Source organism: Mercenaria mercenaria, chromosome 4, assembly GCF_021730395.1.
Source record: "Mercenaria mercenaria strain notata chromosome 4, MADL_Memer_1, whole genome shotgun sequence".
Classification (NCBI taxonomy): Eukaryota; Metazoa; Mollusca; class Bivalvia; order Venerida; family Veneridae; genus Mercenaria; species Mercenaria mercenaria.
In genome coordinates, this window is record NC_069364.1 from 52,382,076 (window position 1) to 52,406,944 (window position 24,869).

The 24,869-nt window shown below is 33.4% G+C and overlaps 1 protein-coding gene across 2 annotated transcripts in view; it reads left to right on the forward strand.

Moving 5' to 3' along the window:
* The first annotated feature begins 3,447 nt into the window (after positions 1 to 3,447).
* Positions 3,448 to 24,869, forward strand: part of LOC123551698 (carbohydrate sulfotransferase 1-like) — a 32,247-nt gene continuing 10,825 nt past the window's right edge. The window contains exons 1-2 of one of the 2 annotated variants that reach the window (XM_053541181.1): positions 3,448 to 3,517; positions 6,942 to 7,027. In XM_053541181.1, the coding sequence (XP_053397156.1) occupies positions 7,026 to 7,027 (2 nt within the window). In that variant the 5' untranslated portion in view covers positions 3,448 to 3,517; positions 6,942 to 7,025. Of the gene's footprint in view, positions 3,518 to 6,619; positions 7,028 to 24,869 lie in introns of those variants that run through there. The other variant, XM_045340804.2, reaches the window with a different exon arrangement.

Genomic DNA, 24,869 nt, shown 5'->3' on the forward strand with positions numbered 1-24,869 from the left:
TCTTGTTTAATTTACCAAGGTTTTATTAAATACAGGTCAGCTTGAAGAGATAATGCGTAAAGAATTTAGCATACCAGCTGAAAAAGAGGTGAGGTTATGGAACCGCTATATGACCAACATGTATGAACAACTGAGCAGGAAAGACGGCACTCTACAGGATACAGGACTATACCATGGTCAAGGTATTGTGATTGAACAGAAAAACTTTAATGGTACATGGCCTAGAGGCAAACAAAACACGAAATGATGTAAAACAAAAACACTTTAAATATGGAAGGAATTTTTCTGTAATTTAGTATGATTGGCATAACAATCTGAATGTAGAGACTTACTTTACACATGGGAAATTTGTGTATAGGGTGAAATACTTCAGTGAAAACCGTTTTTCAATCATAATCCTGTCCATGTTATATAAATGAAATGGAAAAGTAATACATGTTGCCTGCTATACAGAATGACAGTCACGAACCAAACAGTCATACAATTCTTTTCTTTGAATTTCACATATTTCCTAATATTTCTCCCATACTTTGACACACCTATATATAAGTAGCAGAGATTGTTCTCTTTCCAGCTGTGGCTTTCTCAACATTTGTACACTGTGAAATTCTTTGAGTTTTTATTTGTTAAAAAATTGTCTGTTAGCTGACAATTTTTAGTCGATCTACATAAAAGCTATACTTTTCCCTTTCTTGGTTTGATATTTACATTATTTTCTTTTAAAATCACAGATCGTTGTAGTAACTATGCATGCTTTTTTCGTACCTAGAGGTCAAAGTACATGATTTGCAGAAGATGATACATACCTAGTCACCTAAGCCTACAGTATAGTTTAAGCGAGTTGTCTCCATGTTTTTTCAAATATATTACCCAAGATATTTTTTACAGCTCAAGTATCTATTTCTTGGGGCCTTCCTACCCGAGTGGTTAAGGTCGCTGGTTTCAAAGCACTTGCCCCTCACCGATGGTGGTACGAGCCGCACGAGTGACGTAGAATTATTTATGTGAGGAAGCCATCTAGCTGGTTCACGGAAGGTCGATAGTTCTACCAAGGTGTCCGCCCGTGACGAAGTAATGCACCTGGAGTCTTCCTCCACGATCAAAAGCTGACCCTATTATTGTGTCGTTGCTCTTTTTTCAGAAAATAATACTTTCATTATTCTTTCAGTCAAAGCGCTTTGATGAAGTATGTAGCTTAAGTTCCTCTGCCTGTGCAAAAATGTAGTAATAATGGTAGTCCAGACGAGATATGTCATATGATATATATCAGCTGTATGTGTGTGAATAATTCGGTTTAGTACGATGTAACTGTTTTAGCTTGTGTTTTCCTTAATGATGTTTGAAGGAGTTTGTATAGTAATTATGGATATTAAACTAAGATATAAAAATTAATTTTGGACGCCTCGTCAAGTTAAATCATTGCGGAAAACACGTGCCCTGTCTGGATATTCACGAATTATTTTTCTCACTTTCTTTTTTTTCTATTGAACATGTTCGACGATACGCTCTAAGGAACGTTTATTTTGGTTAAGAAGTTTCCCGAAGCAAAATTGTTGGGGTGAGCTATTTAGATCACTTAACGTCTGTCGTTGGTCCATTTCATACTTTTCTTCAAACAACATCTCTGAAACTATCTGATGGAAGTTGGGGAAATTCAGCAAGATGTTCCTTGGATAGCCCGCTTTCTGAATTCTAACGGATCCACTTGGTTACACAGCTCAAAAATATATATGCTCCAAAGTTCATATTATAAAATTTCTCATAACATTGTCTTCTTAAATAGTTTATAATGTATGTCTTACTAAAATCTTTAAGACGATTCTTTTCCGGTAGTAGAGCGCAACCAAGCAAAGTAACAAAACTAAAGAATAGGTACAGAAACGTTGGAGTATTTTTTAAATCCTTTATTAAAACTGTAATTATTAATATTTATTAACTGACCCCATTTATAAGTCGTGTGTCATTATTACATTTATAAGTCACGTGTCATTGTCACATTCATAAGTCGCGGGTCATTGTCACATTCACAAGTCACGTGTTTTTTCACATTTATAAGCGCATGTCATTGTCACATTTATTAGCTGCGTATCATTGTCACATTTATAAGACACGTGTCATTGTCACATTTATAAGTCGCGTGGCGTGTCATTGTCACATTTATAAGTCGCGTGTCTTTGTCACATTTATAAGTCACGTGTCATTGTCACATTTATAAGTTAAGTGTCATTGTCAAATTTATAAGTCACGTGTCATTATCACATTTATAAGTCACGTGTCATTGTCTCATTTATTAATCTCAAAAACAATAGGAATAACCTAAATCCAAGAACGCAGTCTCTTTAAACAGAGAAACCTACAACAGCATTTGTATGGATGTATAATGAAATCTATACAAAAATATATGGAAGAATTAAAACGAGTAGAAGACAAGGACTAAACAAAGAAACACAAAACGACGAATGAAATCTGTTGATGTTATATAACATTTTTTTATATTTTGTACATGAATGTTTCAAAACTCGTAGGTCATGTTTGTAGATCGATTTCTTTTGCAGAATTTATCAATCAGTTTGTAATTTGATGTCATTTCATATAAAGTTACAATGTATATTGTTCTTCTATTTCATTTTGAGAAATGATCATGGTATCTAAGTAAATACGAAATGAACAGATTTGTTCGTTTAAACAATATTGTGTGTTAGGCTTAGTGAATATACAACTAACCACAGGATGATGTCTTATTTTGTGAATGCCCCTCTACATGGTCAGTTAGCTATTATATTTGGTTAGATTGTAAACATTTGATAAACATTTTATAAGTTTAAAGTTATAATAATTCTTTTATTGAAAGATGTGCATAATATATCTTAAAGTGTTTGATTTAAATGTACATGCGTTTTATGTTGAGTTAATTGTTGTTTTTTTGTATCAATAAGAATTAAGCTTGCGTTAACGTATGAAATTTTGTTATTTTGCATTTGTATTTGATTTATATGTTAGTGATTACCTATAATCGGTTAATAAAATATATTCTAATAATGGGGTACCGCCTTGTAATGGTCAGTGGCAATAATACCACTTGAAGTGTCACTTCTAAAAACACAAGACAGGGTAAATAAAAGTTATGTCCGCCTTGTACACGTAATGGTAACAAAAGACGCCAAATGTAAACGCACGAAATGCTCAAGTAAATACGTGTAAAATGAAAACGTCATGAGCGTAACAAGCGTGCACTCAATGCCTCGGTAGAAGGCACAGCAACAACAGCCACATCATTAGGATACGATTCGAACTAAAGCACTCTCTTTCTGATCAAAATACCTCGGTACATAGAAACAGTGCTCTTCAAAACACCATTATACGGCCAGCATGACTTAAATATTATATATGTTTTCTGTAGAACACCTTTTGACGGAACAGCCTACCCGTGAACACTGTAATCTTATAGTGTAATATGGGACAACTTACAGATATTAATCCTTCATACATGTAGAAATTTTAAATCATGAAAAATCAGGTAAGACTTTTATCTATAACTTTTACTTTTCAGCAAGTGTTTTTATTTTGGTTTTGCATTAAAACGAAAGTAATTTTGGTTATCTTGGAAGTTGCGAATAAGTACTAAGGTCAACATTTATGCACTCAAACTGGAAAAACGTATTTCAGGTGTGCTGAATAGTATTAAACGTCGGTATCACATCTAGCACGCTTTAGTTGCAGGGGCCAGTTTCGAATTATGGGCTGGGTACGTTTTTTTTTTTAAATAAAATAGGTAGATGTTTTATTAAAGGCATTTATATTCAACTGGTTATTTAGTATCGGTTAGTGTTTATTAGTAAACGCCAGACCAATTTAATTTGATAAATGCTTACTAATAAAAACTAACCTGTTTAGTGTTTGAAATTATTTTTTGTTTAGTATGTGACTTACCGGGTTAATAAACGACTGGAAGTAAATGCTGATTTACCAAATATAAATTTCCCGATAATTTGAAAAATACTGCAATGCCATTGGACAAAAAAATAATTTCCAACACTAATGGTGTTTATAGAAGGGTTCCTGCTAGCCTGGCTCCCTGGCTGCATGGTTATTATTTTTTTATATAGATACTGCAAGCAAAATAAGAAAATCTTAAGCCTCTAAAATAGCACATTTTATCCGATGGCTGAACCTATGTTCGGAGCCAGAGAAAATAAAAATGTCAATGTAGAAACAACCTGCTGGAGTTACTTCCCTCTTAATGAATAAACATATATATGTAAATAAGAACAAACATAGAGACGGGAGCCAGTCTAGGTTCCTGCGGTCGAGTAGTTATAATGTAAAATAAATAAGTTCCTAGCTCCGTGTAGACGGCCGGGTCTAAAATCTAACCTGAGGTAACAGAAGTCGGACGAAACGGAAATGGTAATCCACCCATCTAGATTCAACTCAAATTTGCGAAAAAAGTAAACGGTTATGAGATACTTTTCTTACACCGTTATTTTCGGCTGGTCATATGACATTCCCGCGCATTTCATATAGACATTTGATAATGTTGATGGACGACATATTCAGTTTTAACATGTTAGAATAGAGTTAACGCATGTGCAGTTTCGTGTTGTAACATCTGCAAGATAACAAGGCATTAGTTGGTACTTGCGCCCGGCACTTCATACCACAACGGTATGAGATAAGAGACGAAGAGGCAGTTTTCCTTTCAATGCTGAGCACCAAGCATGGGAGCTACTGGCACGTTTTGGTGTATGGAAAATCTGTATACATGTATCATGAAATGTTTTATTTTGAGCTCTTTTGAGATAAATGAAATATTATCTCACGCAATAAAGTTTCTGAAAAAAAAAGAAAAAAAAACTGATACAAAATAACGAAATGACATTTATCTCATGTTTGACGTCGCGGGAGTGAAATAAAGCTATTACATAAATTTGATAATACATGTACACTAGTTTAATAAAGCTCGTTTACGGAGACGTTGGTTGAATTGACTTGTTTATAATAGTTAAAAAAAAGTAGATTTTTTTATGTTTCGGCTAGAAAAGCTTACATGTGATAAAAAGAATATTACATTTGTGACTTTCCACATTGAATTTATTAAACTTGTTGAATAAAATTGACAAAATGCTCGGCAGAGCCTCGCATTTTTATTATTTTATACAACTCGTTTAATAAATTCAGTATTATGTATATTATATAGCTGATAAAATGTCAGCAACAAATATTATACGGTACTTAATGAAATATCGTACTGGTATTGTCTAAAGTGTCAAACTCATAGAATATTTATAAACCGATAATACCTGATACACCTGTTGTTGCCTGGCAACAATAACGCTTCTGAGACGTTTTTTTTTCTGATACACGCTCTTATATTGCTATTGGTAATTGCGTACGTTAGGTGTATCATTCAGCATCATGTCAAAGTTATATTGTGATATCTGTTACAAGGTAGGCGAAATCTTTTCAATTTTCAAACGTTTCGTATACAAACAATGATGCACGTTTAGTGCACTGTTTATTTTGTATTTCTTGCACTGCTCAAGTCAGATGCCAATGTATTTGATAAGGGGAGCGATTAGATATAGACGTTTAGTATAGCAGATACTTGTCTTTGATAATGAAAAGATTCCGTTTTGAAGCATCACACGTAAACATGTTATTATGTACGATGTTAAAATAGGGCTTTATATATTATTATGCGAAACGCGAAGCGACGACTGTGAAATTTTTACCACTTCGCTACGCGCTGGCCCTTACAGAACACCGTAAAAGTATGTCTTTGTTACAAAGTCTCTAAACTGCTGACTAATCCACAAATTTACTGTAAAGTGAGTGTTTATGTGGATCCGTTGTTTCTGTTGAAATACATTTATAGAACATAACAAACTGAAAATATACTGTCTCTGCTCTAAACATTTTTAAAGATACGCTGTTTATAATGATCTTACACTTATAATTTTAAGTGTCCTACAATTGTGATCATTATTCAGTCAAATAGAAAAAAAACCATTAGGGTATTTTCTGTAAACCGTCTCGAAATGTGTCACACTGGTAATTTAATGAGTAAAATACGGTATTGGAGGTTACGATTAATGAGTAAAATACCGTACTGGAGATTACAATCAATGAGTAAAATACGGTACTAAAATACGGTACCGGAGCTTACGATTAATGAGTAAATATGGCATTTGAGAGTACGATTAATGAGTAAAATACGGTACTGGAGATTACGATTAATGAGTAAAATACGGTACTGGAGAAATACGGTACTAGGGATTAGGATTAATGAGAAAAATACGGTACTGGAGATTACGATTAATGAGTAAATATGATATTTGAGAGTACGATTAATGAGTAAAATACGGTACTGGAGTTTACGATTAATGAGTAAATATGATATTTGAGAGTACGATTAATGAGTAAAATACGGTACTGGAGATTACGATTAATGAGTAAATATGATATTTGAGAGTACGACTAATGAGTAAAATACGGTACTAGCGATTTTACGATTAATGAGTAAAAATGCGGTACAAGAGATAGCTAGAGAACGATGCTATAGTATGACGTAATAGGCAGATTCATGCACCAAAATATAAACATACATATATCAGATTACAACGCTTCATCTGTTTGTGATCTGAGATGTGTGTTTATCACGCAAATGGTTCCTATGATTATCTATATGAGTGAGAGAGTATGCACAGATAATTCCTATATGCCAGGGAATTTACTAAATAAATGCTGCAGCAAGTGAGACATAACCAACGTGTTACCAGCAGACGAAAATTCTACTGTATTTACATTATCAAATATATTGTAGGTCAAAATCGAAATACTCAGCAGCTTCCGAGTAGTCATTGAGTTGTACCGGATGCTGTGAATTGTTTGTGTGTAGTGTTGTTTACACATTTTATAGTTTTAAAGCGTTCACATTTCAGATTGAGACGACGTTCTTACATTTGGGAATTATGTTACTCTGATTCAGTACAGAAAATGGATGTTTACACTTGAAGGAAAATTACATGTAAGTAATTTATAATCATGCATATTTCGGCTAGAACTTGGTGTAAGACCACATCAAATTTAAGCTTACCCTATATATGTTTCATCCCCATCCCCAACTTAGTTTTGATGTTCATATATTTCAATGTATGTAAATGTCTATAGTCAGTACATGATGCACCTTTTTCAGATATCCTAATCACTGTTATAAATAGATCCACTTACGGAGTATTTCTATATACCTTGCAATATAGGGTCCCCATGTCCCCAGGTCCCCAGGTCCCCAGATCTGATCATCTAAGTTTACTTTTAATTTCTTTTTATTAAGTATCTATAGTTAGTATATAATTTACTTTTTGATATATTAGGTACCTTTTAATTCACTCTATTACAAATACTTCTAGAACAAATTTTCTGTATACCTTGCAAATCAGGGTCCCCAGTCCCCAGGTCCCCAGAAGCATGCTATTTATAACTCTCTCTCTTTCTGACAGTTTTTCCTGTATTTCATGTAAATGGGGTCCCCATGTCCCCAGGTCCCCAGCAGCAGAAACTATGAAGAACTGCAAGCCTTTAAATTTTTCTTTAGTTCTCTGTGAAATAGCATGCAATATATTTCCTGATTTTTACAGTTTAGAATTTGTCAGATATAATATTAAATTTAAAGTGTATTAAATTTCATTGAAAGCAAAATATAAGTTCAATAATAAATATACAGACGCATATTAATGTCCTGTCATTATTTTATCAAAAATTATTTAATTTAGAATCTTTGAAAGTTTGTCTACATAATTATAAATAATACAAATATAATGCATCATTCTAACATGGTTCGATTTGTTTTCCAGTTAAACAAAGAAGAAAATCAAGCTCTATATATTCTGCGATAAACAACGGTTGACGCGCGGAACGGTAAGAGAGCATTATGACATCAATTATGACGTCATATTGCCGCATGACGTTTGATACATTACTCCTCGCGTAAACGAAGTCCATGATAACATTTATTAAAATAAATCAATGAGCATGTCAGAATGAAAACAATCAAGGGCCTTCTTGTTATTATTCGTCTAATTTACCACGGTTCATCGTTCAGATGCTTCAGTATTTAAACCACTCGGGCTAACGCCCTCGTGGTTCAATTCCTACGCATCTGAACTCTGAACCGTGGTAAATCAGACGATAAACAACTCGAAGGCCTTGATTATTTGCTAAATATATTCTCCGCAAGTATTGACCTAGCACTCATAAATACTCTGTATGTTTCGGTAAGTTATTTTTCGGTGCCTGAATCTATTAAACAGAGATATATATATATCGAAAAACAATGCAAGATATACATTTGTTAATTATGCCGAGTCCTAAATGTAAATTACTTATTTTTTGAAGCTGTACAAAAATTTATCAAACTGACAAAACGTTTTAATACAGAATGATTGTTCTTATCTCAATACAACACAATTTAATTGTTCCGAGTACTTATAACAACAAACCCTGTAGGTCTCTATTAATACTAGGTGGAATTTAGTAACTTGGGCACGAGGCCGTGGATGGTGACCGGTAGGGCGAATAGGATCTCGGGTACCTTTGCTTCAGTATCCAGTAATTTTACTTAATAAATTTTACTTTTTCCATTTTACATTCTCAAATAGTACCTTTCAAACTAAGATTAAATGACAAATACTTTTTCAAATTATTAACGGGCATATACATGTAAATAATTCTGTGTCCCCATTCTTGTATTTTTCTGTAATTTTCACTACGGGGAAGGGTTTAATGTAATGTTGTTAGAATTTTTTGCCCAACCCTTTTGCTTTTGTATTTTTGTAATTCTTTGTATCTACTTGCATGTATAAAATATGGTTAAATCAAATAAATCAATGTAAATAAATAAATAAATCATCACCCAGTCGCATGTGCTTTAGGAAAAAAAACGTTCATCTACCTATCTCTGGTTGTGGTTCGAGACCTTTATTGACAGGTACTCAAACTATCTTATATGTTCTGAATAATTTATACTTCTTTTATCTCTAGAATACAGTTCGATTTAATATGACAATAAAGGGGTTTTAATGTAAGTATGCAATCATTTATAATATATATAGTCTATTAGAGTTTGATTGTCTAAAAAACCCACATATTTCTTCCCCCAGTACAACTGTGACAAAACACGGAATAAATAGAAACGGTGGTGAGTGTTTAACAGGCCAAAATGTGTTATATAAATGTCAAAAAAAAAATGACAGAACAGAGGACAGAGCAGAACAGAACGTATATTTTTTAAGCTTTCAAGTTCCTGGTTTGTACAAATAAAATTGCCAACGGATAACAATTTCAAAGCAGCAAATAACTGAAAATTGTACTCTGATCAAATGATAAAACTATGGTATGATAAGACTGTGTAATACATATATGTAAAATGTTTATAACATTCATTACAACACGACTCCTTATATAAATCACTGGTCAATATTTTTATATTAAAGTTTGACCGTCACAATATAAAACAAACTGTATGCATCAGATTAGTTCGACTGCTAACATGTTGATGGTGGCAACAGTTTAATTGCCATTGTTTTCAAAATACGGGTAATAATTTCCGAGTGATAGATCAGGGTAATGCTTCAAAAACGGGGGAAATTAAACTACATAGGATATATTTCCCACTCCCGTCTCAATGGATCACCTCCCTGCTTAGCTCAATGGGGAAAACACGAGTTGCAGGGACATAAGTTCAACCTCAGGCGCGACGTATGTTCTCGTGATGAAAAAAAAACATTGTGTCTCATTCATCCTCCCCCTCTAATTCATGTGGGGAAGTTGACAGTTTAATACTTCCGGAGAAAGGTTTGTACTGGTACATAATCAAAAAAACACTGTTAGATTAACTGTCCGCCTTACAAATCTGAAATACTGTTAAAAAACAGTGTTAAATCCAAACAACAACAAGAATGTCTCAACGGACAGCATTATATAAACATTCTGTATTAAAAATTGCATATTTGGTCAGGCATCGGGCTTTCCAGCTTCTTTTGAAACACGGGTCGCTCAATTTTCTCATAAATATTGTCAATCTTTACACGAAAAACACTATCGTTTGTTTTTCTTGAAGATTTTGTCAGACCTATTTCAAAAAAAGGGAAACCCGTTCTGTTTTCTAGTAAATGTATATATATTCTTTTTTGTTTTAGTGATAATAAAGTTTTTTTTTTTTTTGTTTTTGTTTTTTTTTTTTTTTTTTTTTTTTTTTTAAACTAATTAATCAATGAGTGATATGATATGAATATCATTTAGAAGCTACAGTATGGTCCATTAATTATTAGTTAAAGTTTATTAAAATAAGACGAATCTCATTTTTACTCTTGCGTTATTTTCTTATAGAACTGATACTAGACCAGCCACTCACAGACTGATAATAAACATATTTTTTGTCGAATTCAATTTCACAGAGACAAAAGCCAGTCTATTTTAGATATTTTCGCAGAGAACTGATTGTAATATTATCAGACAATGATATTGGACATTGGATCTAGACTGGCTCAGTTCACTACATTCAATCTAAAAATGAAAAGGATATATCATAGCCTAGGAGCTAGTCTATACTGATACTTGATGCCCAAACGCATTTTTTAATTTAAATTATTGACATAAAACAGTTGTTGTTCTTTTTTTGAGTATGTATTCTAGATTTTTTGTAACAAAAGTAACCTTGAACATACAGTTTTGTGTTGTTTAGATGCATGGATGTTAGCATGCATTTTCTTACCTGAACACTCAATCAAACCTGCAAAGCCTGCAACATTTCCATTTTTGTTGTGTTGAGGGACCATTGGAGTTTCCACTTGTAATAAGCAAAGCTTGTTGTTTATTTTTATTTAGTTCCGGCTATATAGTGGAAGTTGATTCCTGTTAGGAAATATCTGTTTACCACAGCTTAAAAAAAATATAACTTATATCTTCCATAAAATTTCTATAAATCATCAAAAAAATTAATGATCAAAAGATCAACTTACGAAAAAATCATTTTGCCTACACTATCATGATTATAGATTTTTTTAACTGAAATAAACAAAACATCTCAACATTATCTTCTTTCTGCATGTGCCCTAGGTTAATCAGTACACATTTTTCCATTACTATTGACGAAAAATTGATTATTGATTTACAGTCTTAAGATCTGATACAATATTGTACATATTTAGACATAGTTTCACATTACAATTATAACACTAAAATTTGTATATCTCAAACTCTATTAGGCTTGCTACTGATTTGATATTTTGCACAATAGTCTTAATAAGTCCTAACCCCACTTTAATAGACTTTTAACTGCATTTTTTTTTTTTAAAGATTTTTTTTCACTTCTGAAAAATAAGCGTGCGTTAGTGCGTAGGCCAAGCTATGCGCCTTTTTGTAATCGTTATTTCTAAAGGAGAGAAAAAATGACATTATTCTTACAAAAAAGTGCTGTTTGTTTCTTATTCCTGTTATCATACCACAATTAAGCCCCAGACCCTGTTCCCTGTTTACGGGTTCTTTGAAATAACATAAATTTTTAATTCAGAAAGTACAAGACTATCAATGATAAAGTTCTTGCATCTTCTACCTATTTCTTATAAATGCGAGAATAAAATGAACAGTATAAAAAAGATAGCATTTACATTTGAAATGTCATATTGATTATTCTAAGTTTTGATCGGTGTTTTAGATTTTGTTAACACACTCATTAAAACTGCAGTCCTGAACAAAAACTATTTGATGAAAATAAAAAAAGAAAAAAAAAACAACCAAACTTGCTTAAAGAAAATGGCAGTGTAAAAGTAGTAATTTGGGTAAATAGATTGTCCCTTTGGGACATGGGTGATTAAAGGTTTATATCATATCAGTTAGGCGTGTTTCTTAAAGGGCAGTTAACCATGGTTCTAAATGGCCATTTATCAAATTAGACTGCTAAATGTTTATACAAGAATTTAACCCGGATTCCGGGCAATTTCATACTAGGTTGACTTTTACAACTTTCAATTTTCCAAGACCTGGATTGAATCAGATTTTCAAATTTTATTGCTGCAACATCGGGATTTGACTTCAATTTAACTTCGAAAATTTAATTTATCTGTAAAAACAATAATTGTATATCATGTATTTAAAAATGCAGTTTGATTTAATAATATTTTATTGTTTATAGGTTATAATGCAGTAATTCGTCAAAAAATGTGTTTCCGTGGTGTATCGAAAGAAGTCCCTAATAAAAAGATTCTAATTTTTCCATTTTTCGCGCATTTGCACGTAAATCGGGGGACAAATGGGGATTATTTTACTCATGGAATGAATTGTACATAAAATAGGACACTTTTCATGCTAATATTCGCATGTTTTCGAGTTGTTTACTTGAAAACGAGAATAGGGTGTTTATTCTGTAACCGCTTTCTGAAATGCGGCAGTATGAGGGTACCTGACTTCAGTTGACATGCATTTCACTCCATTCTATTCAACACCCCTTTTTCTTTTCGTTTTCTTGAAGCAAATGTATGGATATCTTGTGGAATATAGGTCTACGACGGAGTGAAAATCTAAAAACTGTAACAATATTGTTCTGAAGTAGCTGAATTTTATATGAAACAAAGAACAATTTATTGGTATATAGCCTATATTAATAATTGGATTAGGCCAGGATTATTGTAACCAACATCAGTAAATAGTCCGCTCCACACAGAATCGAGTACAGTTACGTACAATTACGAAAAATATGTAAAAAAATTAACAGTTCATTTAGGGAACTGAACAATACCACACATACATACATACATACATACGAGATACATACATACATACAAACACACACAACAAAGAACACCATTACTAAAATTGTGTACATTGACAGTGTAAATCCAGTTTTTTGTCAGGGTTTTACCATTGTATTGCCAGTGTAGTTTCAGGTTTTTTTTCCAGCTGATTGTCAGCTTGTTATTCTGTTATAACCAGTTATCACAGTGTGTATCGAGTTTATTATCAGTGTAATACCAGAACTGGTAACATCATACAATAATCTGGCATTAAACTGACAACTATAACTAAAACACACTAATACCTAAATACCCAAAACACTTTTCTAACTTGGCTCGATTTGATTTCCAGTTAATTTTACATAGGAGGAAATCAAGTCGGTATTTTCTGCGAAAAACCAACGTTTAACGGTTGACGCGCGGACCGTTAAGAGGCATTATGACGTCAAATATGACGCGATATTGCCGCATGGCGTCCGATAGGCCTAAATTATCAAAGTAAATGAAGTCCAGCATTACATTTATTAAAAATGTAAATGAGCATGTCAGAATGAAAACAATCAATGCCTACTTGTGATTTTATCATCTAATTTACCAGGGTTCATCTTTTCAGATGCTTCATTTTTAAACCCACTCATGCTAACCCCCCTCGTTGTTCAATCCCTACGCATCTGAACTCTGAATAAATGATAAACCCATTTCCAAATGGCCTTGACTATTTGGGTTAATTTTAACATGATTTGATTTGATTCCAGTTAAGTTATTGGAACCAAATTAGTAATGTTTAAAAAAGGGCAATTTTTTTGGTATATTCTTAAAGTTGAACCATGTTGCATGTGGCAAATTTTAAAAACTTTTACGTGTTGTTTTTTTTGTAAATTTTGTTAATTATGGTTTTTCCTCAAGCTCAAGTAGAGACAATTTTATTGTGATGGCCACTATCTAAAACATTTGCAAGAAATCATTTACAGCATAATTTTGCTAAAAGAAACATCAAACTATTGTTAAATAATTATAAAACACAAATAAAACGTAAAACATTTTCTTCTAGGGTGCCTCAAGTAAACAATTTATGACACGAATTTAACCCACCATAGAAAAATTAAGGTCGAATCCTGTGGGTCTGTTTTGAATTTTGCTCATTCATTCAAAAATAACACTGGGGCAGAAGTAAAAAACTACCTGCATTTCTTCCACAATATGTTTTCTAAAGAATGAAGGCAAAACAGAGAAATTTACCACAGTAACTGTAATCAGTTTTTAATGATGTCTAACTTACCCCTCCTGATTCAGAGGAAAAATTCACTTTGAACAGCAAGAAACGCTTATAAATGAAATTTTCCACTTTTGTACAATACAAAAATAATAAGTCTTGAAAGAAGTAATACCTTACAGAAATAAAAAGCTGCCACTAATGGTGACAAATGCCCCCACAGCACCTGACCTTTGAATGGTGACCTTGACCTTTGACCTGGTGACCCAAAGTCAGTAGGGGTGGTGTACTCAATAAGTACTATCAGCATGTGAAGTTTGAAGGTCCTGGGTGAAGTGGTTCGCGAGTAAAGTGCCTTCATGCAAAAAGTTAACATTGGCCCCTGTGACCATGACCTTTGACCTGGTGACCCCAAAGTCAGTAGGGGTGGTGTACAGCATGTGAAGTTTAAAGGTCCTGGGTGAAGTGGTTCGCGAGTAAAGTGCCTTCATGCAAAAAGTTAACGTTGGTCCCTGTGACCTTGACCTTTGACCTGGTGACCCCAAAGTCAGTAGGGATGGTGTACTCATTAAGTACTATCAGCATGTGAAGTTTTAAAGGCCCGGGGTGAAGTGGTCGCGAGTAAATTGCCTTCATGCAAAAAGTTAACGTTGGCCCCTGTCACCTTGACCTTTGACCTGGTGACCCCAAAGTCAGGAGGGGTGGTGTACTCAATAAGTACTATCAGCCTGTGAAGTTGAAGGTCCTGGGTGCAGTGGTTTGCGAGTAAACTGCCTTCATGCTAAAAGTTAACATTGGCCCCTGTGACCTTGACCTTGACCTGGTGACCCCAAAGTCAGTAGGGGTGATGTACTCAATAAGTACTATCAGCCTGTGACGTTTGAAGGTCCTGGGTGCAGTGGTTCGCGAGTAAAATGCCTTCATCCAAAAAGTTAACGTTGGCCCCTGTGACCTTAATTTGACCTTTGACCTGGTGACCCCAAAGTCAGTAGGGGTGGTGTACTCAATAAGTACTATCTGCATGTGAAGTTTGAAGGTCCTGGGTGCAGTGGTTCGCGAGTAAAGTGCCTTCATGCAAAAAGTTAACGTTGTGACGAACGAACTAACGAACTAACGGACAGATGAAAACTAATATGCCTCCCTTCGGAGGCATAAAAAGGAAAATATGGAGAGAAAAAATTTGGTCCCCGTGAGGCTTGAACCTACCCCCCACCCCCTGAAAATTGCAGTCAAAGTAGGTTTATGGTAGGAAATGAATACTCTTCAAAAAGGAGGTACTCTATTACGGGTTCAATACCTTAAACAAAGGAAATCAACCAAGTCAAAATTGATAGTTTATTACCATGGATTTTCATGGTTTACCATGGTAGTTCATGTCATGGGGCAATGGTTGACCATGTGCGGTAATTGGCACCACGGTCATAGAACATGATATCAGACCATGGTCACAAACCATGGTCAGCCAAGGCTTCTGACCATGGTCCCAAACCGTAGTCAACCATGGTAATCGAAGGGTTTGTGTGCCAGGGTAGTTCATGGTCATGGGCCATGGTTGACCATGGTGTAGTAATTGGCGCCAGGGTTTATTAGAAACATGGTATCAGACCATGGTCGACTATGGTTATGGACCACAGAAAAACCATGGTTGACCAAGGTCCACGACCATGGTTCCATGATGATTTTTGACTATCAAAAATTTTTATAAATATGAATTTGAAAGGGGTTATGAAAATACATGGACAATTGCAGTCTATTCTATATCTATTTTTAAAGTCAGTCATTTATATGACATGAAAGAGCTCACAACAAATTAAAATCAGATTATGAAACTGTCTATAAATGCAGGAAAACAAATTCTATAATTAGGAAAACCTTTGAGCCAAAATGCGTCGGGATCTTTGGTGCATTGTAAAACTTGCCAAGTGTGAAAAATCACTAACATGACCATGGTAGTCGATAGTAAAACCATGGCGGGAAAAAAAACATGGTCAAACTACTGATCGTCTTTTCTGACCATGGTCGACCATGGCCAATCTTATCTCACCATGGTTGACCGTGGATGACCGTGGTCCTGACCATGGTATTTGATAGTTGAGCACGTTAGTTCATGGTCAACCATCAAGAAACGTGGTGACCATGGTCAGCCATGGTCAAATTTCGTCGGGAAGCTCTGTATATTCTGCGATAAACAACGGTTGGCGCGCGGATGGTAAGAGCATGAGCATTATGAAGTCCCAAATTTTGACTCATTTGATGCATGATGTCCGGTTTTATACTCCTCGGTAAAAAGAAGTCTAGCATAATGTTTATTAAAATATTTTAATGAGCATGTCAGAATGAAAACAGTCAAGGCCTCTTTGTGATTTATCGTCTAATTAACCGCTGGTCGTCATTCAGATGCTTCGGTATTTAACCACTCGGGCTAACGCCCTCATGGTTCAATTCCTACACATCTGAACTCTGAGCCGTGATAAATTAGATGATAATTTCACTCAAAGGCCTCGATTATTTGTTAATTAAATAATGAATAAGTGAAATATTTTGAATTTCAGTACACTTTAATTATTAAAACTGAGACTGAATAATTTGATTAAACGCCTATTTTTATACAACGATATATTCAATGGCGTTGTACACAATAATAATTATTATTATTATAACAATATTAATAATGACAATAATAACAATAACAGCCTTATTACAACAATCAGTCATGACCGCACCCCTTCCCTTGAGGTTATTTTACACCTATTGGAATATCATCACATGGGACGCCCAGACAAGCTGCATATAGAGGATCCACCCCCAGGTTAATGGTGCCATCATATACTTAAGAAATTCTAGACACTACCTACCCATAGAGCCTTACCCAAAAAGTGTGTTTAATTGAACAAACCTTGGGAAAAATAGATCTAAAGTGAAATGTAAAACCTTTTACAAAAATCTAAGGACTTATAATCACCTCGCATAATAAACAGTTATCACAAATTTAAAACAATGCCGTGGAATCTCTGAAATACAGTGTCTTAATATTTTTTTAATGTGTCAAGTGATTTATATTTGCGTAGTTCTAAGGGCAGTTCATTCCAAAGTTTTGGACCAATAGTACAGAAACTTCTATCATTGAATGTTTTGCACTTGTATGGAACAACATAATGACATTCAGAATTTTCAGACGACCTCAAACCTTGTCTGCTAGGAATATACGTAAACATTAAATGTTGTCATTGTATTTCCAGAGTGATGTCAGATATTTGGCAATAACTGAACAATTCTGGTAATAATCTAAATGTCATAGGGTAATACACTGACAATACAATGGAAGTAACCAAGGTATTGTCAGTTTGTTACCCTGTTTTTCTGCTCCACCCACCCCCAACCCCCTCCCCCACAGTCCCCCCCCCCACTTTCCAATGAGTGGTGGGGGCATATAGATTTGGTCTTGTCTGTGCGTTCGTCCGTCCGTCCGAAGTTCGTGACGCACCTAGCTCAAAAGTATATGATATAAATTTAATGAAAGATTGCACGAGTCTTTATCATGATATGAATTTGCTCATCTCCTATTTAACGTCTGGCTCTGACCCCTATTTCCAGAGTTATGGCCCCTAAAATAGTAAAAAATGCACATTTTCACCTTGTGACACGCCTAGCTCAAACACTATTTGAGACAGATTCATGAAACCTTGCACGAGTCTTTATCGTGATATAAACTTGCGCACCTCCTATTTTTCGTCTGGATCCCCCCTATTTCTAGAGTTACGGCTCCTGAAATAGTCAAAAATGCACATTTTCACCTTGTGATGCGCCTAGCTCAAAAAGTGTTTGATATAAATTGATATAAAACTTGCATGAGTCTTTATCGTGATATAAACTTGCGCACCTTTTATGTTTTGGCTGGTTCCACCTACTATTTTTAAAGTTATGGCCCCTGAAATAGTCAAAAATGCACATTTTCACCTAATGACATGCTTAGCTCATAAAGTATTTGATGTAAATTCATGAAACCTTGCATGAGTCTTTATCATGATGTGACCTTGCACACTTGGCATTCTTCTTATAAATCTTAGCGCTTATTACAGAGTGATGGCCCTTGAAATAGCCAAAATACTGAAAATAGTGGATTGTTTTGCTTGGGATGCTCATGTCTCAAAATGTATATGGCCTAGAATAATGAATCCTTTTTATAAAATGTTTGTTTAGGCTATACCCCCTTAAGACTACAAACATTTGAATTATTGCCCCTTATTTGTGCCAATTGTACCAGTTAGGGCACACCCTGTGTCCTACAGACACATTCTAGTTGTCAATTTTATTCATGTTTGATGGTTAAACATGATTAGCTAACATGAGTGTGGATACAATAACATGTTTTAACATATTTAATCATTAATCATGATCCATATTTCTCTATGGAAAGTGTCCACAGTCTACCACAATTATGCCTAACCTATAACACAAAATATCCATGGTAATCCACTTAGACCAAACGTCAATTTAAATATGTATCGATAAAACCAGCGTATTGTCAGAAACATGACAGTTTTGAAATATAACTGAAGATGTAAATTAATAGTTGTATCAGTTTTCAATGATTTCTTGCCATTTTGTTTCCAGTTCATTTTCATTCCATAAAAAGTTGCTGGTAATACACTGACAATAGTGCCCCAGTATTATCAGTATTTCCAGTGTATGTCCCCTTCTGTAGCCAGTTGCTGGGAACACACTGACATTAGTGTCAGTGTATTACCAGATCTCTAAATGCATGCCATTTTGTTCCAGAGAAATTTTCCCTCTATAAAACAGTTGCTGATTCACACTGGAAATAGCACCAGTGTATTACGATAATCCAATTTTTTGTAGTCAGCGTTTTTCCATATTGTTGCCAGCTTATTGTCAGTATTGTAGGTCATTCAAATTTAGTGTGTAATCAGTTTGTTGTCAGTGGGTTCCAGCATAATGTCAGAAAGCTATTTGGTAAGGGCAGTGGCTGAGAAACATATGTAATTTGAGAAAATACATCAGTTTTTAAGAAAAAAAGAATTAAAAATGAAAAAGCAAAAACAGATGACAGAGCAACAATTAATGAAAAAGAAAAGCAAGAATGAATACAATGTTTTAATTTGTTTAACTGTCATCACCTACAACACCATATCATTCTGTGAATACTGTCACTGGCCAATTTTAAAACGGTATAAAACATTTATAGATGTACAGAAAAATGCTAATGTAATTTTATAAAAAATATTTAAGTTCTTTATCTATTAAGATGAAATAATTATGCTATAATAAATGGCATACATGAATGAAGACAAAGGACGCGTTGTTGAAATACATATTTTTTTTTGTTTTTTTTTTGCAATTTCTGTTTTCGTTTTAATATAGAGCGTCTCTAGTGGTATCCATGTATTTGTGCTTTCATATTTATCCTGGTAACTGAAACTGACCTGAATTTGATTTTATTATATACCTATATAAATTCTGTCAAAAATACAAATTGCGCGCCTCGTGAGATCCGATCTGGTAAAATCAATCCAAGCCAAAAAACAGCATCCAAGATCATTAGCTACTATTATAATTTTAAACCCTATTATTAAATACCTATTTCTGTCTGTTTTCATTCAAATTGCTAATTAGAAAATTATAAAACACAATCTAAATTTCATAAAAAACATATATTCAGAGAAATGAGAATTTAGCTGAAATTTTTAGTACTGTTCTTGTTTTTTTTTATCTTTACAAATTTTGCAATGCTTATAATTATATTATAACGGAATAGAAAAAATATAAATTGTAGAAAAAAAATCAAGAGAAAGAATTATAATAAAAATAAAGGCTAAAGAAACCGTAGGGAAATTATATATAAAAATTACATAAAATCAAGTAAAAACAAGCAAATTCAGTGCATATATATCCTCCACCAAAAAGGATGTTTTGTGAATGAGAGGACTATATCTTGAAAGATGTTTAAAAGCCCATAATGCTTTTGTTTAAAATGTGGTTGACACTTTTTTCTATTACAAACATAAAATATATCAATTTTGTGTAAAATCCTGTTTTTACCATAACTGTTTTCTCTAAAATTTGTCAAAGGTTTGAATACTGATGAGCAAAGTAGAATGTTTTATTGAATTTATTGTTTTTATTACCTCCCTTTATGACACTAGCTGTAAAAGTTCTTGTGCAGTATTGAAAGTAGTGCTTTCTGATAATGTAATTATGCATTAAACATCTGTTTGTACAGCTGTGTCATCTGTTTTCAACATAACTTTTTAAAGTCTTATGGAACTTTAACTTCAAATATCATAACTGTTGTCCAGTCTTTCAAATATGTAAAAAAAACTCTCTATTGCGTTAATCAAACATTAGAAAGTATTTCATAAGATAGAAGTAAATACGAGTATTATATACTTCATATTATTATGAAATATCAACATACATAATATTGATTGAAATAGCTTCAATAGCTTACAGGGATTATTTTGAAAATATTTTGTCCTTGTGTTGTACATTATAAGGTATACCCTATTAATTCAAAAAGTGTTTTATTTTTAAGGTCATTATAAAAATATTTAAAAAACATTTAATTTTATACTCCTATCTGTATTTTTATTGCTCAATACTTGGTAAATCAATCATGCTCCCACATCAGGCGCCCATTTTTTTTGAATTCATCAATAGCACTGTTAATTCATCAATGTCATTATTACCATTGTTATTATTATCATCAACATCATCATCAACAACAACAGCAACATGTGTAGAGAGTATCCCCATGTGAGAAAATGATGTTGTACTGGATGATTAAGTTACATATATAATGTAGATATTTATGGTGAGTATTTCCAGATTTGCAGAAACACACTACAGTATATTAATTTGATTGATAACTATTTTATTAATTTTCTAAAAAAGATTTTTTTTTTATTTATGTAAATTATTAATGCAAATAAAAAACTATTCTATCGAGTAACTAACATTTCAGAGGCAGAATAAATTATTTCAGGTTTGTCAATGTAACATACCGGTATTAGAGAAAAGGGTATTTAGTATATAATGGCTATTGCTGTTTTTAATTTTTAAAACAACTAAATTATGCAGCTAAAAGGCACAGGTAGCAGTAATGTACCTAGGATACCAGTATGGGTCCATGAGCCATATACACTTATTAAAGGTTTATTACAATTAAAAAGTTTTCTGAGAAAAAAAATGACAAAAAGTCATTTTGGAAACAATTGGATTTTCGGTCTTGTGTTAGTTGCATTTAGCCTGTTTGAAGAGTTATAACGACAACTTATTTTAAAGTGGCACGGTGTGCTTGGTGTGTTTTAGGGGGGAAGACTTTGGTACTAAAAATGTGTGGGATTTTCGGATAGAGAAAAACACTACCCAATTTTTTCGCCGTTGCTCGCTCGCTGTGTGTGAACGGTTTGCAACTTGGCTTTGAAGTAAGATTTTTTCTGAAAGAGTATTCACTTCCCCAAAAGACGGCCAACCATTTGTAAAAATAAGTCTTTTGAAAAAAAAAATACAGACCTGGAAGCAATGCACATGTCAAAATGTTCAATCTACCTTTTCAATTGCTCATTGTCACAGGGGCAAAATTTCAAAATGACTTTTTGGCCTTTTTTTCCTTTGGAAAAACATAACAATTGGTAAAGGGGTAAGTGTTTTATGGCTCATGACCATACTGTATCCTAGGTACGCTACTGCCACCTGTGCTAAAAGGGACTAAACCAAAATTTCACGTTTACCGGCCTGCAGAGATGCATTTGAAGTGTTGCATAATATAAAAAAATGGATGAAAGTACTTGAGGATAATGCTCACAGTGTCCTGACCCCAACCTCTCCAGGCTCTACCTGGCTAACTGTCAGCATTTTAAAACGAAAACGCATAATTTCTTTGTCACAACTTCAGCATATTTTAAAAATGTACTTTCTACTATAAGACTACCCAATTCACAATGGGCAGGGGCGAATTTTAGTTTATACATTTTAGGTTAGACTAGCTCCTAGACTATGATAATATTATATCTTTTTACATTTTTATGACTGAATTAGTGAACTGAGCCAGTCTGTATCCTAGTCCCCAAAATCATTTCATTGATAATTTCAACATCAGTCCTGTATGAAAATCTCTAAAATAGACTGGCTTTTGTCTCTATGAAATTGAATTTATCAAAAAAAGGGAAAAAAATGAAAAAATAGTTATATCAGTCTGTGGCTTGTCTAATTTTAGGCCCATTGAGAAGGAAGTTCTAAAAACTTATATTTAAACACTCTCGACACCTCATCCTGATGGAATCCATCGCCACAAGGGTTGAGAGAAGAAGCCATTTCCCTTTAATGCTGAGCGCCTGAAGGGAAAGGGGGCTACTGGTACAATTTTTTCACGTCTATGGTATTATGCAGCCGGGATATTATGCAGCAGCGAACCCACAACCTCCCGCACTCTAAGTGGGACGCTTACCAATTAAGGCTATCGAGGCGAATTTTGATATGATTTATTTTGGGTTTTACTGCACACCAACACATTACAAGTTATATTGCGCCATAGGGACTGACTGAAAATTTCTGCTTCACATCTGTTTACATCAAAAAAAAATCAAGAGATATGGAATCAAGACTTTTATTTCCAATTTGAATCACAGAGTTAAAGCAAAATCAAGCGTCCTGAAAATATTAGTCGCCTCTCATGTCAAGGTAAATTCTTTTTATACACAGATCGATCAAGGGAATTCAAGAATGGCATGGGGGCCCGCAGGGGTGTAGGGTTTAAGGTACAGAGCTTAGTAACTAAAAGTGTCTGTGTTTATAAACCCGAATTTGTACATTTAAGTTTTATCTGATGGCTATCTATCACACTTTTTTGCGTTATACCTACACTTCAGTCTAAAATCATCTTTCAGTTTTTGCAATAATATTATTAGAACCCTGCAGTTCTGTTCAATTAGTGTTTTTTTACACTATTCCTTATAAAAAATTATTGCAAGATGATTTTCGGATTTGATAAATTTCTTTTTCTGATACTTTCTATAAAGAAGAGGATAGATAATAGTGCTTTTGAAAAATATAGAATAGCCAGAATATTTAAAAAAATTTCTGTATATAACAGTACCACAAATGTGTGCATATCACTTACTGTATTGCCATGTTTAAAAAAAGACCGTAAAGACACGTTGAAAGAAGGTGGTGCAGTTTCTTAAATTTTTCTATGAAATAACAAAAGCATATCAGAAATGACGCCTAAAACATGACATTTAATGTAAATGTAGCTCTACAAACACTCTTAGTTTATATATTTTGCCCCAAGTTAAATTTGTTTAATGAAGATTTTCTGCATTTAAAGGTGAACTATTTTTTAGTGAATAAAGTCAACTATTCTTAAGTAAAGAGAAACCCTTCATGGTAACACAAATGTATATTAAATCAAGTTAGTCATATAATCTTCAATCTTGCACTACCCGTAGGTAAAGAGCAGAGCTATGATTTAAGGGGATGAAGTTTGGTTTGACTTCATTCTACACTGTTGATTGGTTTGGGAAGTTTTCATTACTTGGGGGGGCAAAATTTATAAGCAGTCGTACACATTCCAGGAACACTGGTGACTCTGATAAAAAAGATAATCATAAGATAACAAGAGCTTAGTCATCAACACACAAAAACAAACTGTACACTAAAATTCTGTTATAAAAAGGTGAATTTATACTTTTCTACAAAATGTACAATATTTATTGAAATGAATATTTTTTACTTCTTTGAAGTTTCTTTAAATTTTTGTTTTTTAAGTGGGCTAGAACTGATGACCCTTTTACAAAACCCCCCACATACGAAAGAAAAAATATCCTGCAAACTAATCCCCTGAGTCTCCATCTTGAAAAGAAAATTTGCAAATAATTGTAATGTAAAAACCTATAGAGACAATTGGATTAGTAAAAATAGATGTCAAACAATTCTAGTTAAAAGGGCTCTGCTGGCTGTTCTATAATTATTTTTATAGTTTTAGGGCTCATTTTATTTTTATCTTTTAGATCAAACAATCTTTCCACAGTTTCTGTATCTCATTCATCTACCTATTTCAATCAAAAAATAACTTTAAGAAAATAATTTTTGGTCAAGGGCAAAGTGTGTTTTTATATATATAGGTTAAAAAAATTACTATTGAATTTATATCATTTTAATGTGAAAGTTTTTAGAAACAAAACTATTTGTGTTATTTTTCTATCTATCTATTTTTTCTATCTATTTTTGTGTGTGTTGCTTTTAATATGTTTCAGTAAAATCCAGAACAGTTATTACTATTCTATTTTAGAACAATTTGGGTCAAAGATATAAAAAACTGGTAATAATGCATTTTTTTTTCTTTGCAGTGAAGTAAAACAAATATAATTTATGTAATATGTTACATATATTAGATTATAAATTTTCATTACATTAATATTTTTGTTGATATATAAATTTTGATTTTGCTTATCTAACTATCATTTTCCTTATAATAACCTTTGTAGTAAATGTTGCAGATATTCAAGTACATGACTATATTATGATATAGTATATATATACATTCTTAAATAATATATTAATTTACATACAGCAACATGTAATAACAAAGACAAGTCATAATGTCAAAGTATCAGTACTGGGGATCATACTATTGAATACAAATACATGAGAGTGGTGTGTAGTGCAGCTGAGAAAACAGACAGAAACATTTTACTTTGATGGGGACATGGGGACCTGGGGACCTCAAATACAGAAACACAAAAACTGTTACTAAAAATAAAATTAAATATAAAGTTCACTCATGTTTAGCCTAAATTGAAGATCTGGGGACGTGGGGACCTGGGGACCTCAATCCAGGAGATACAAAG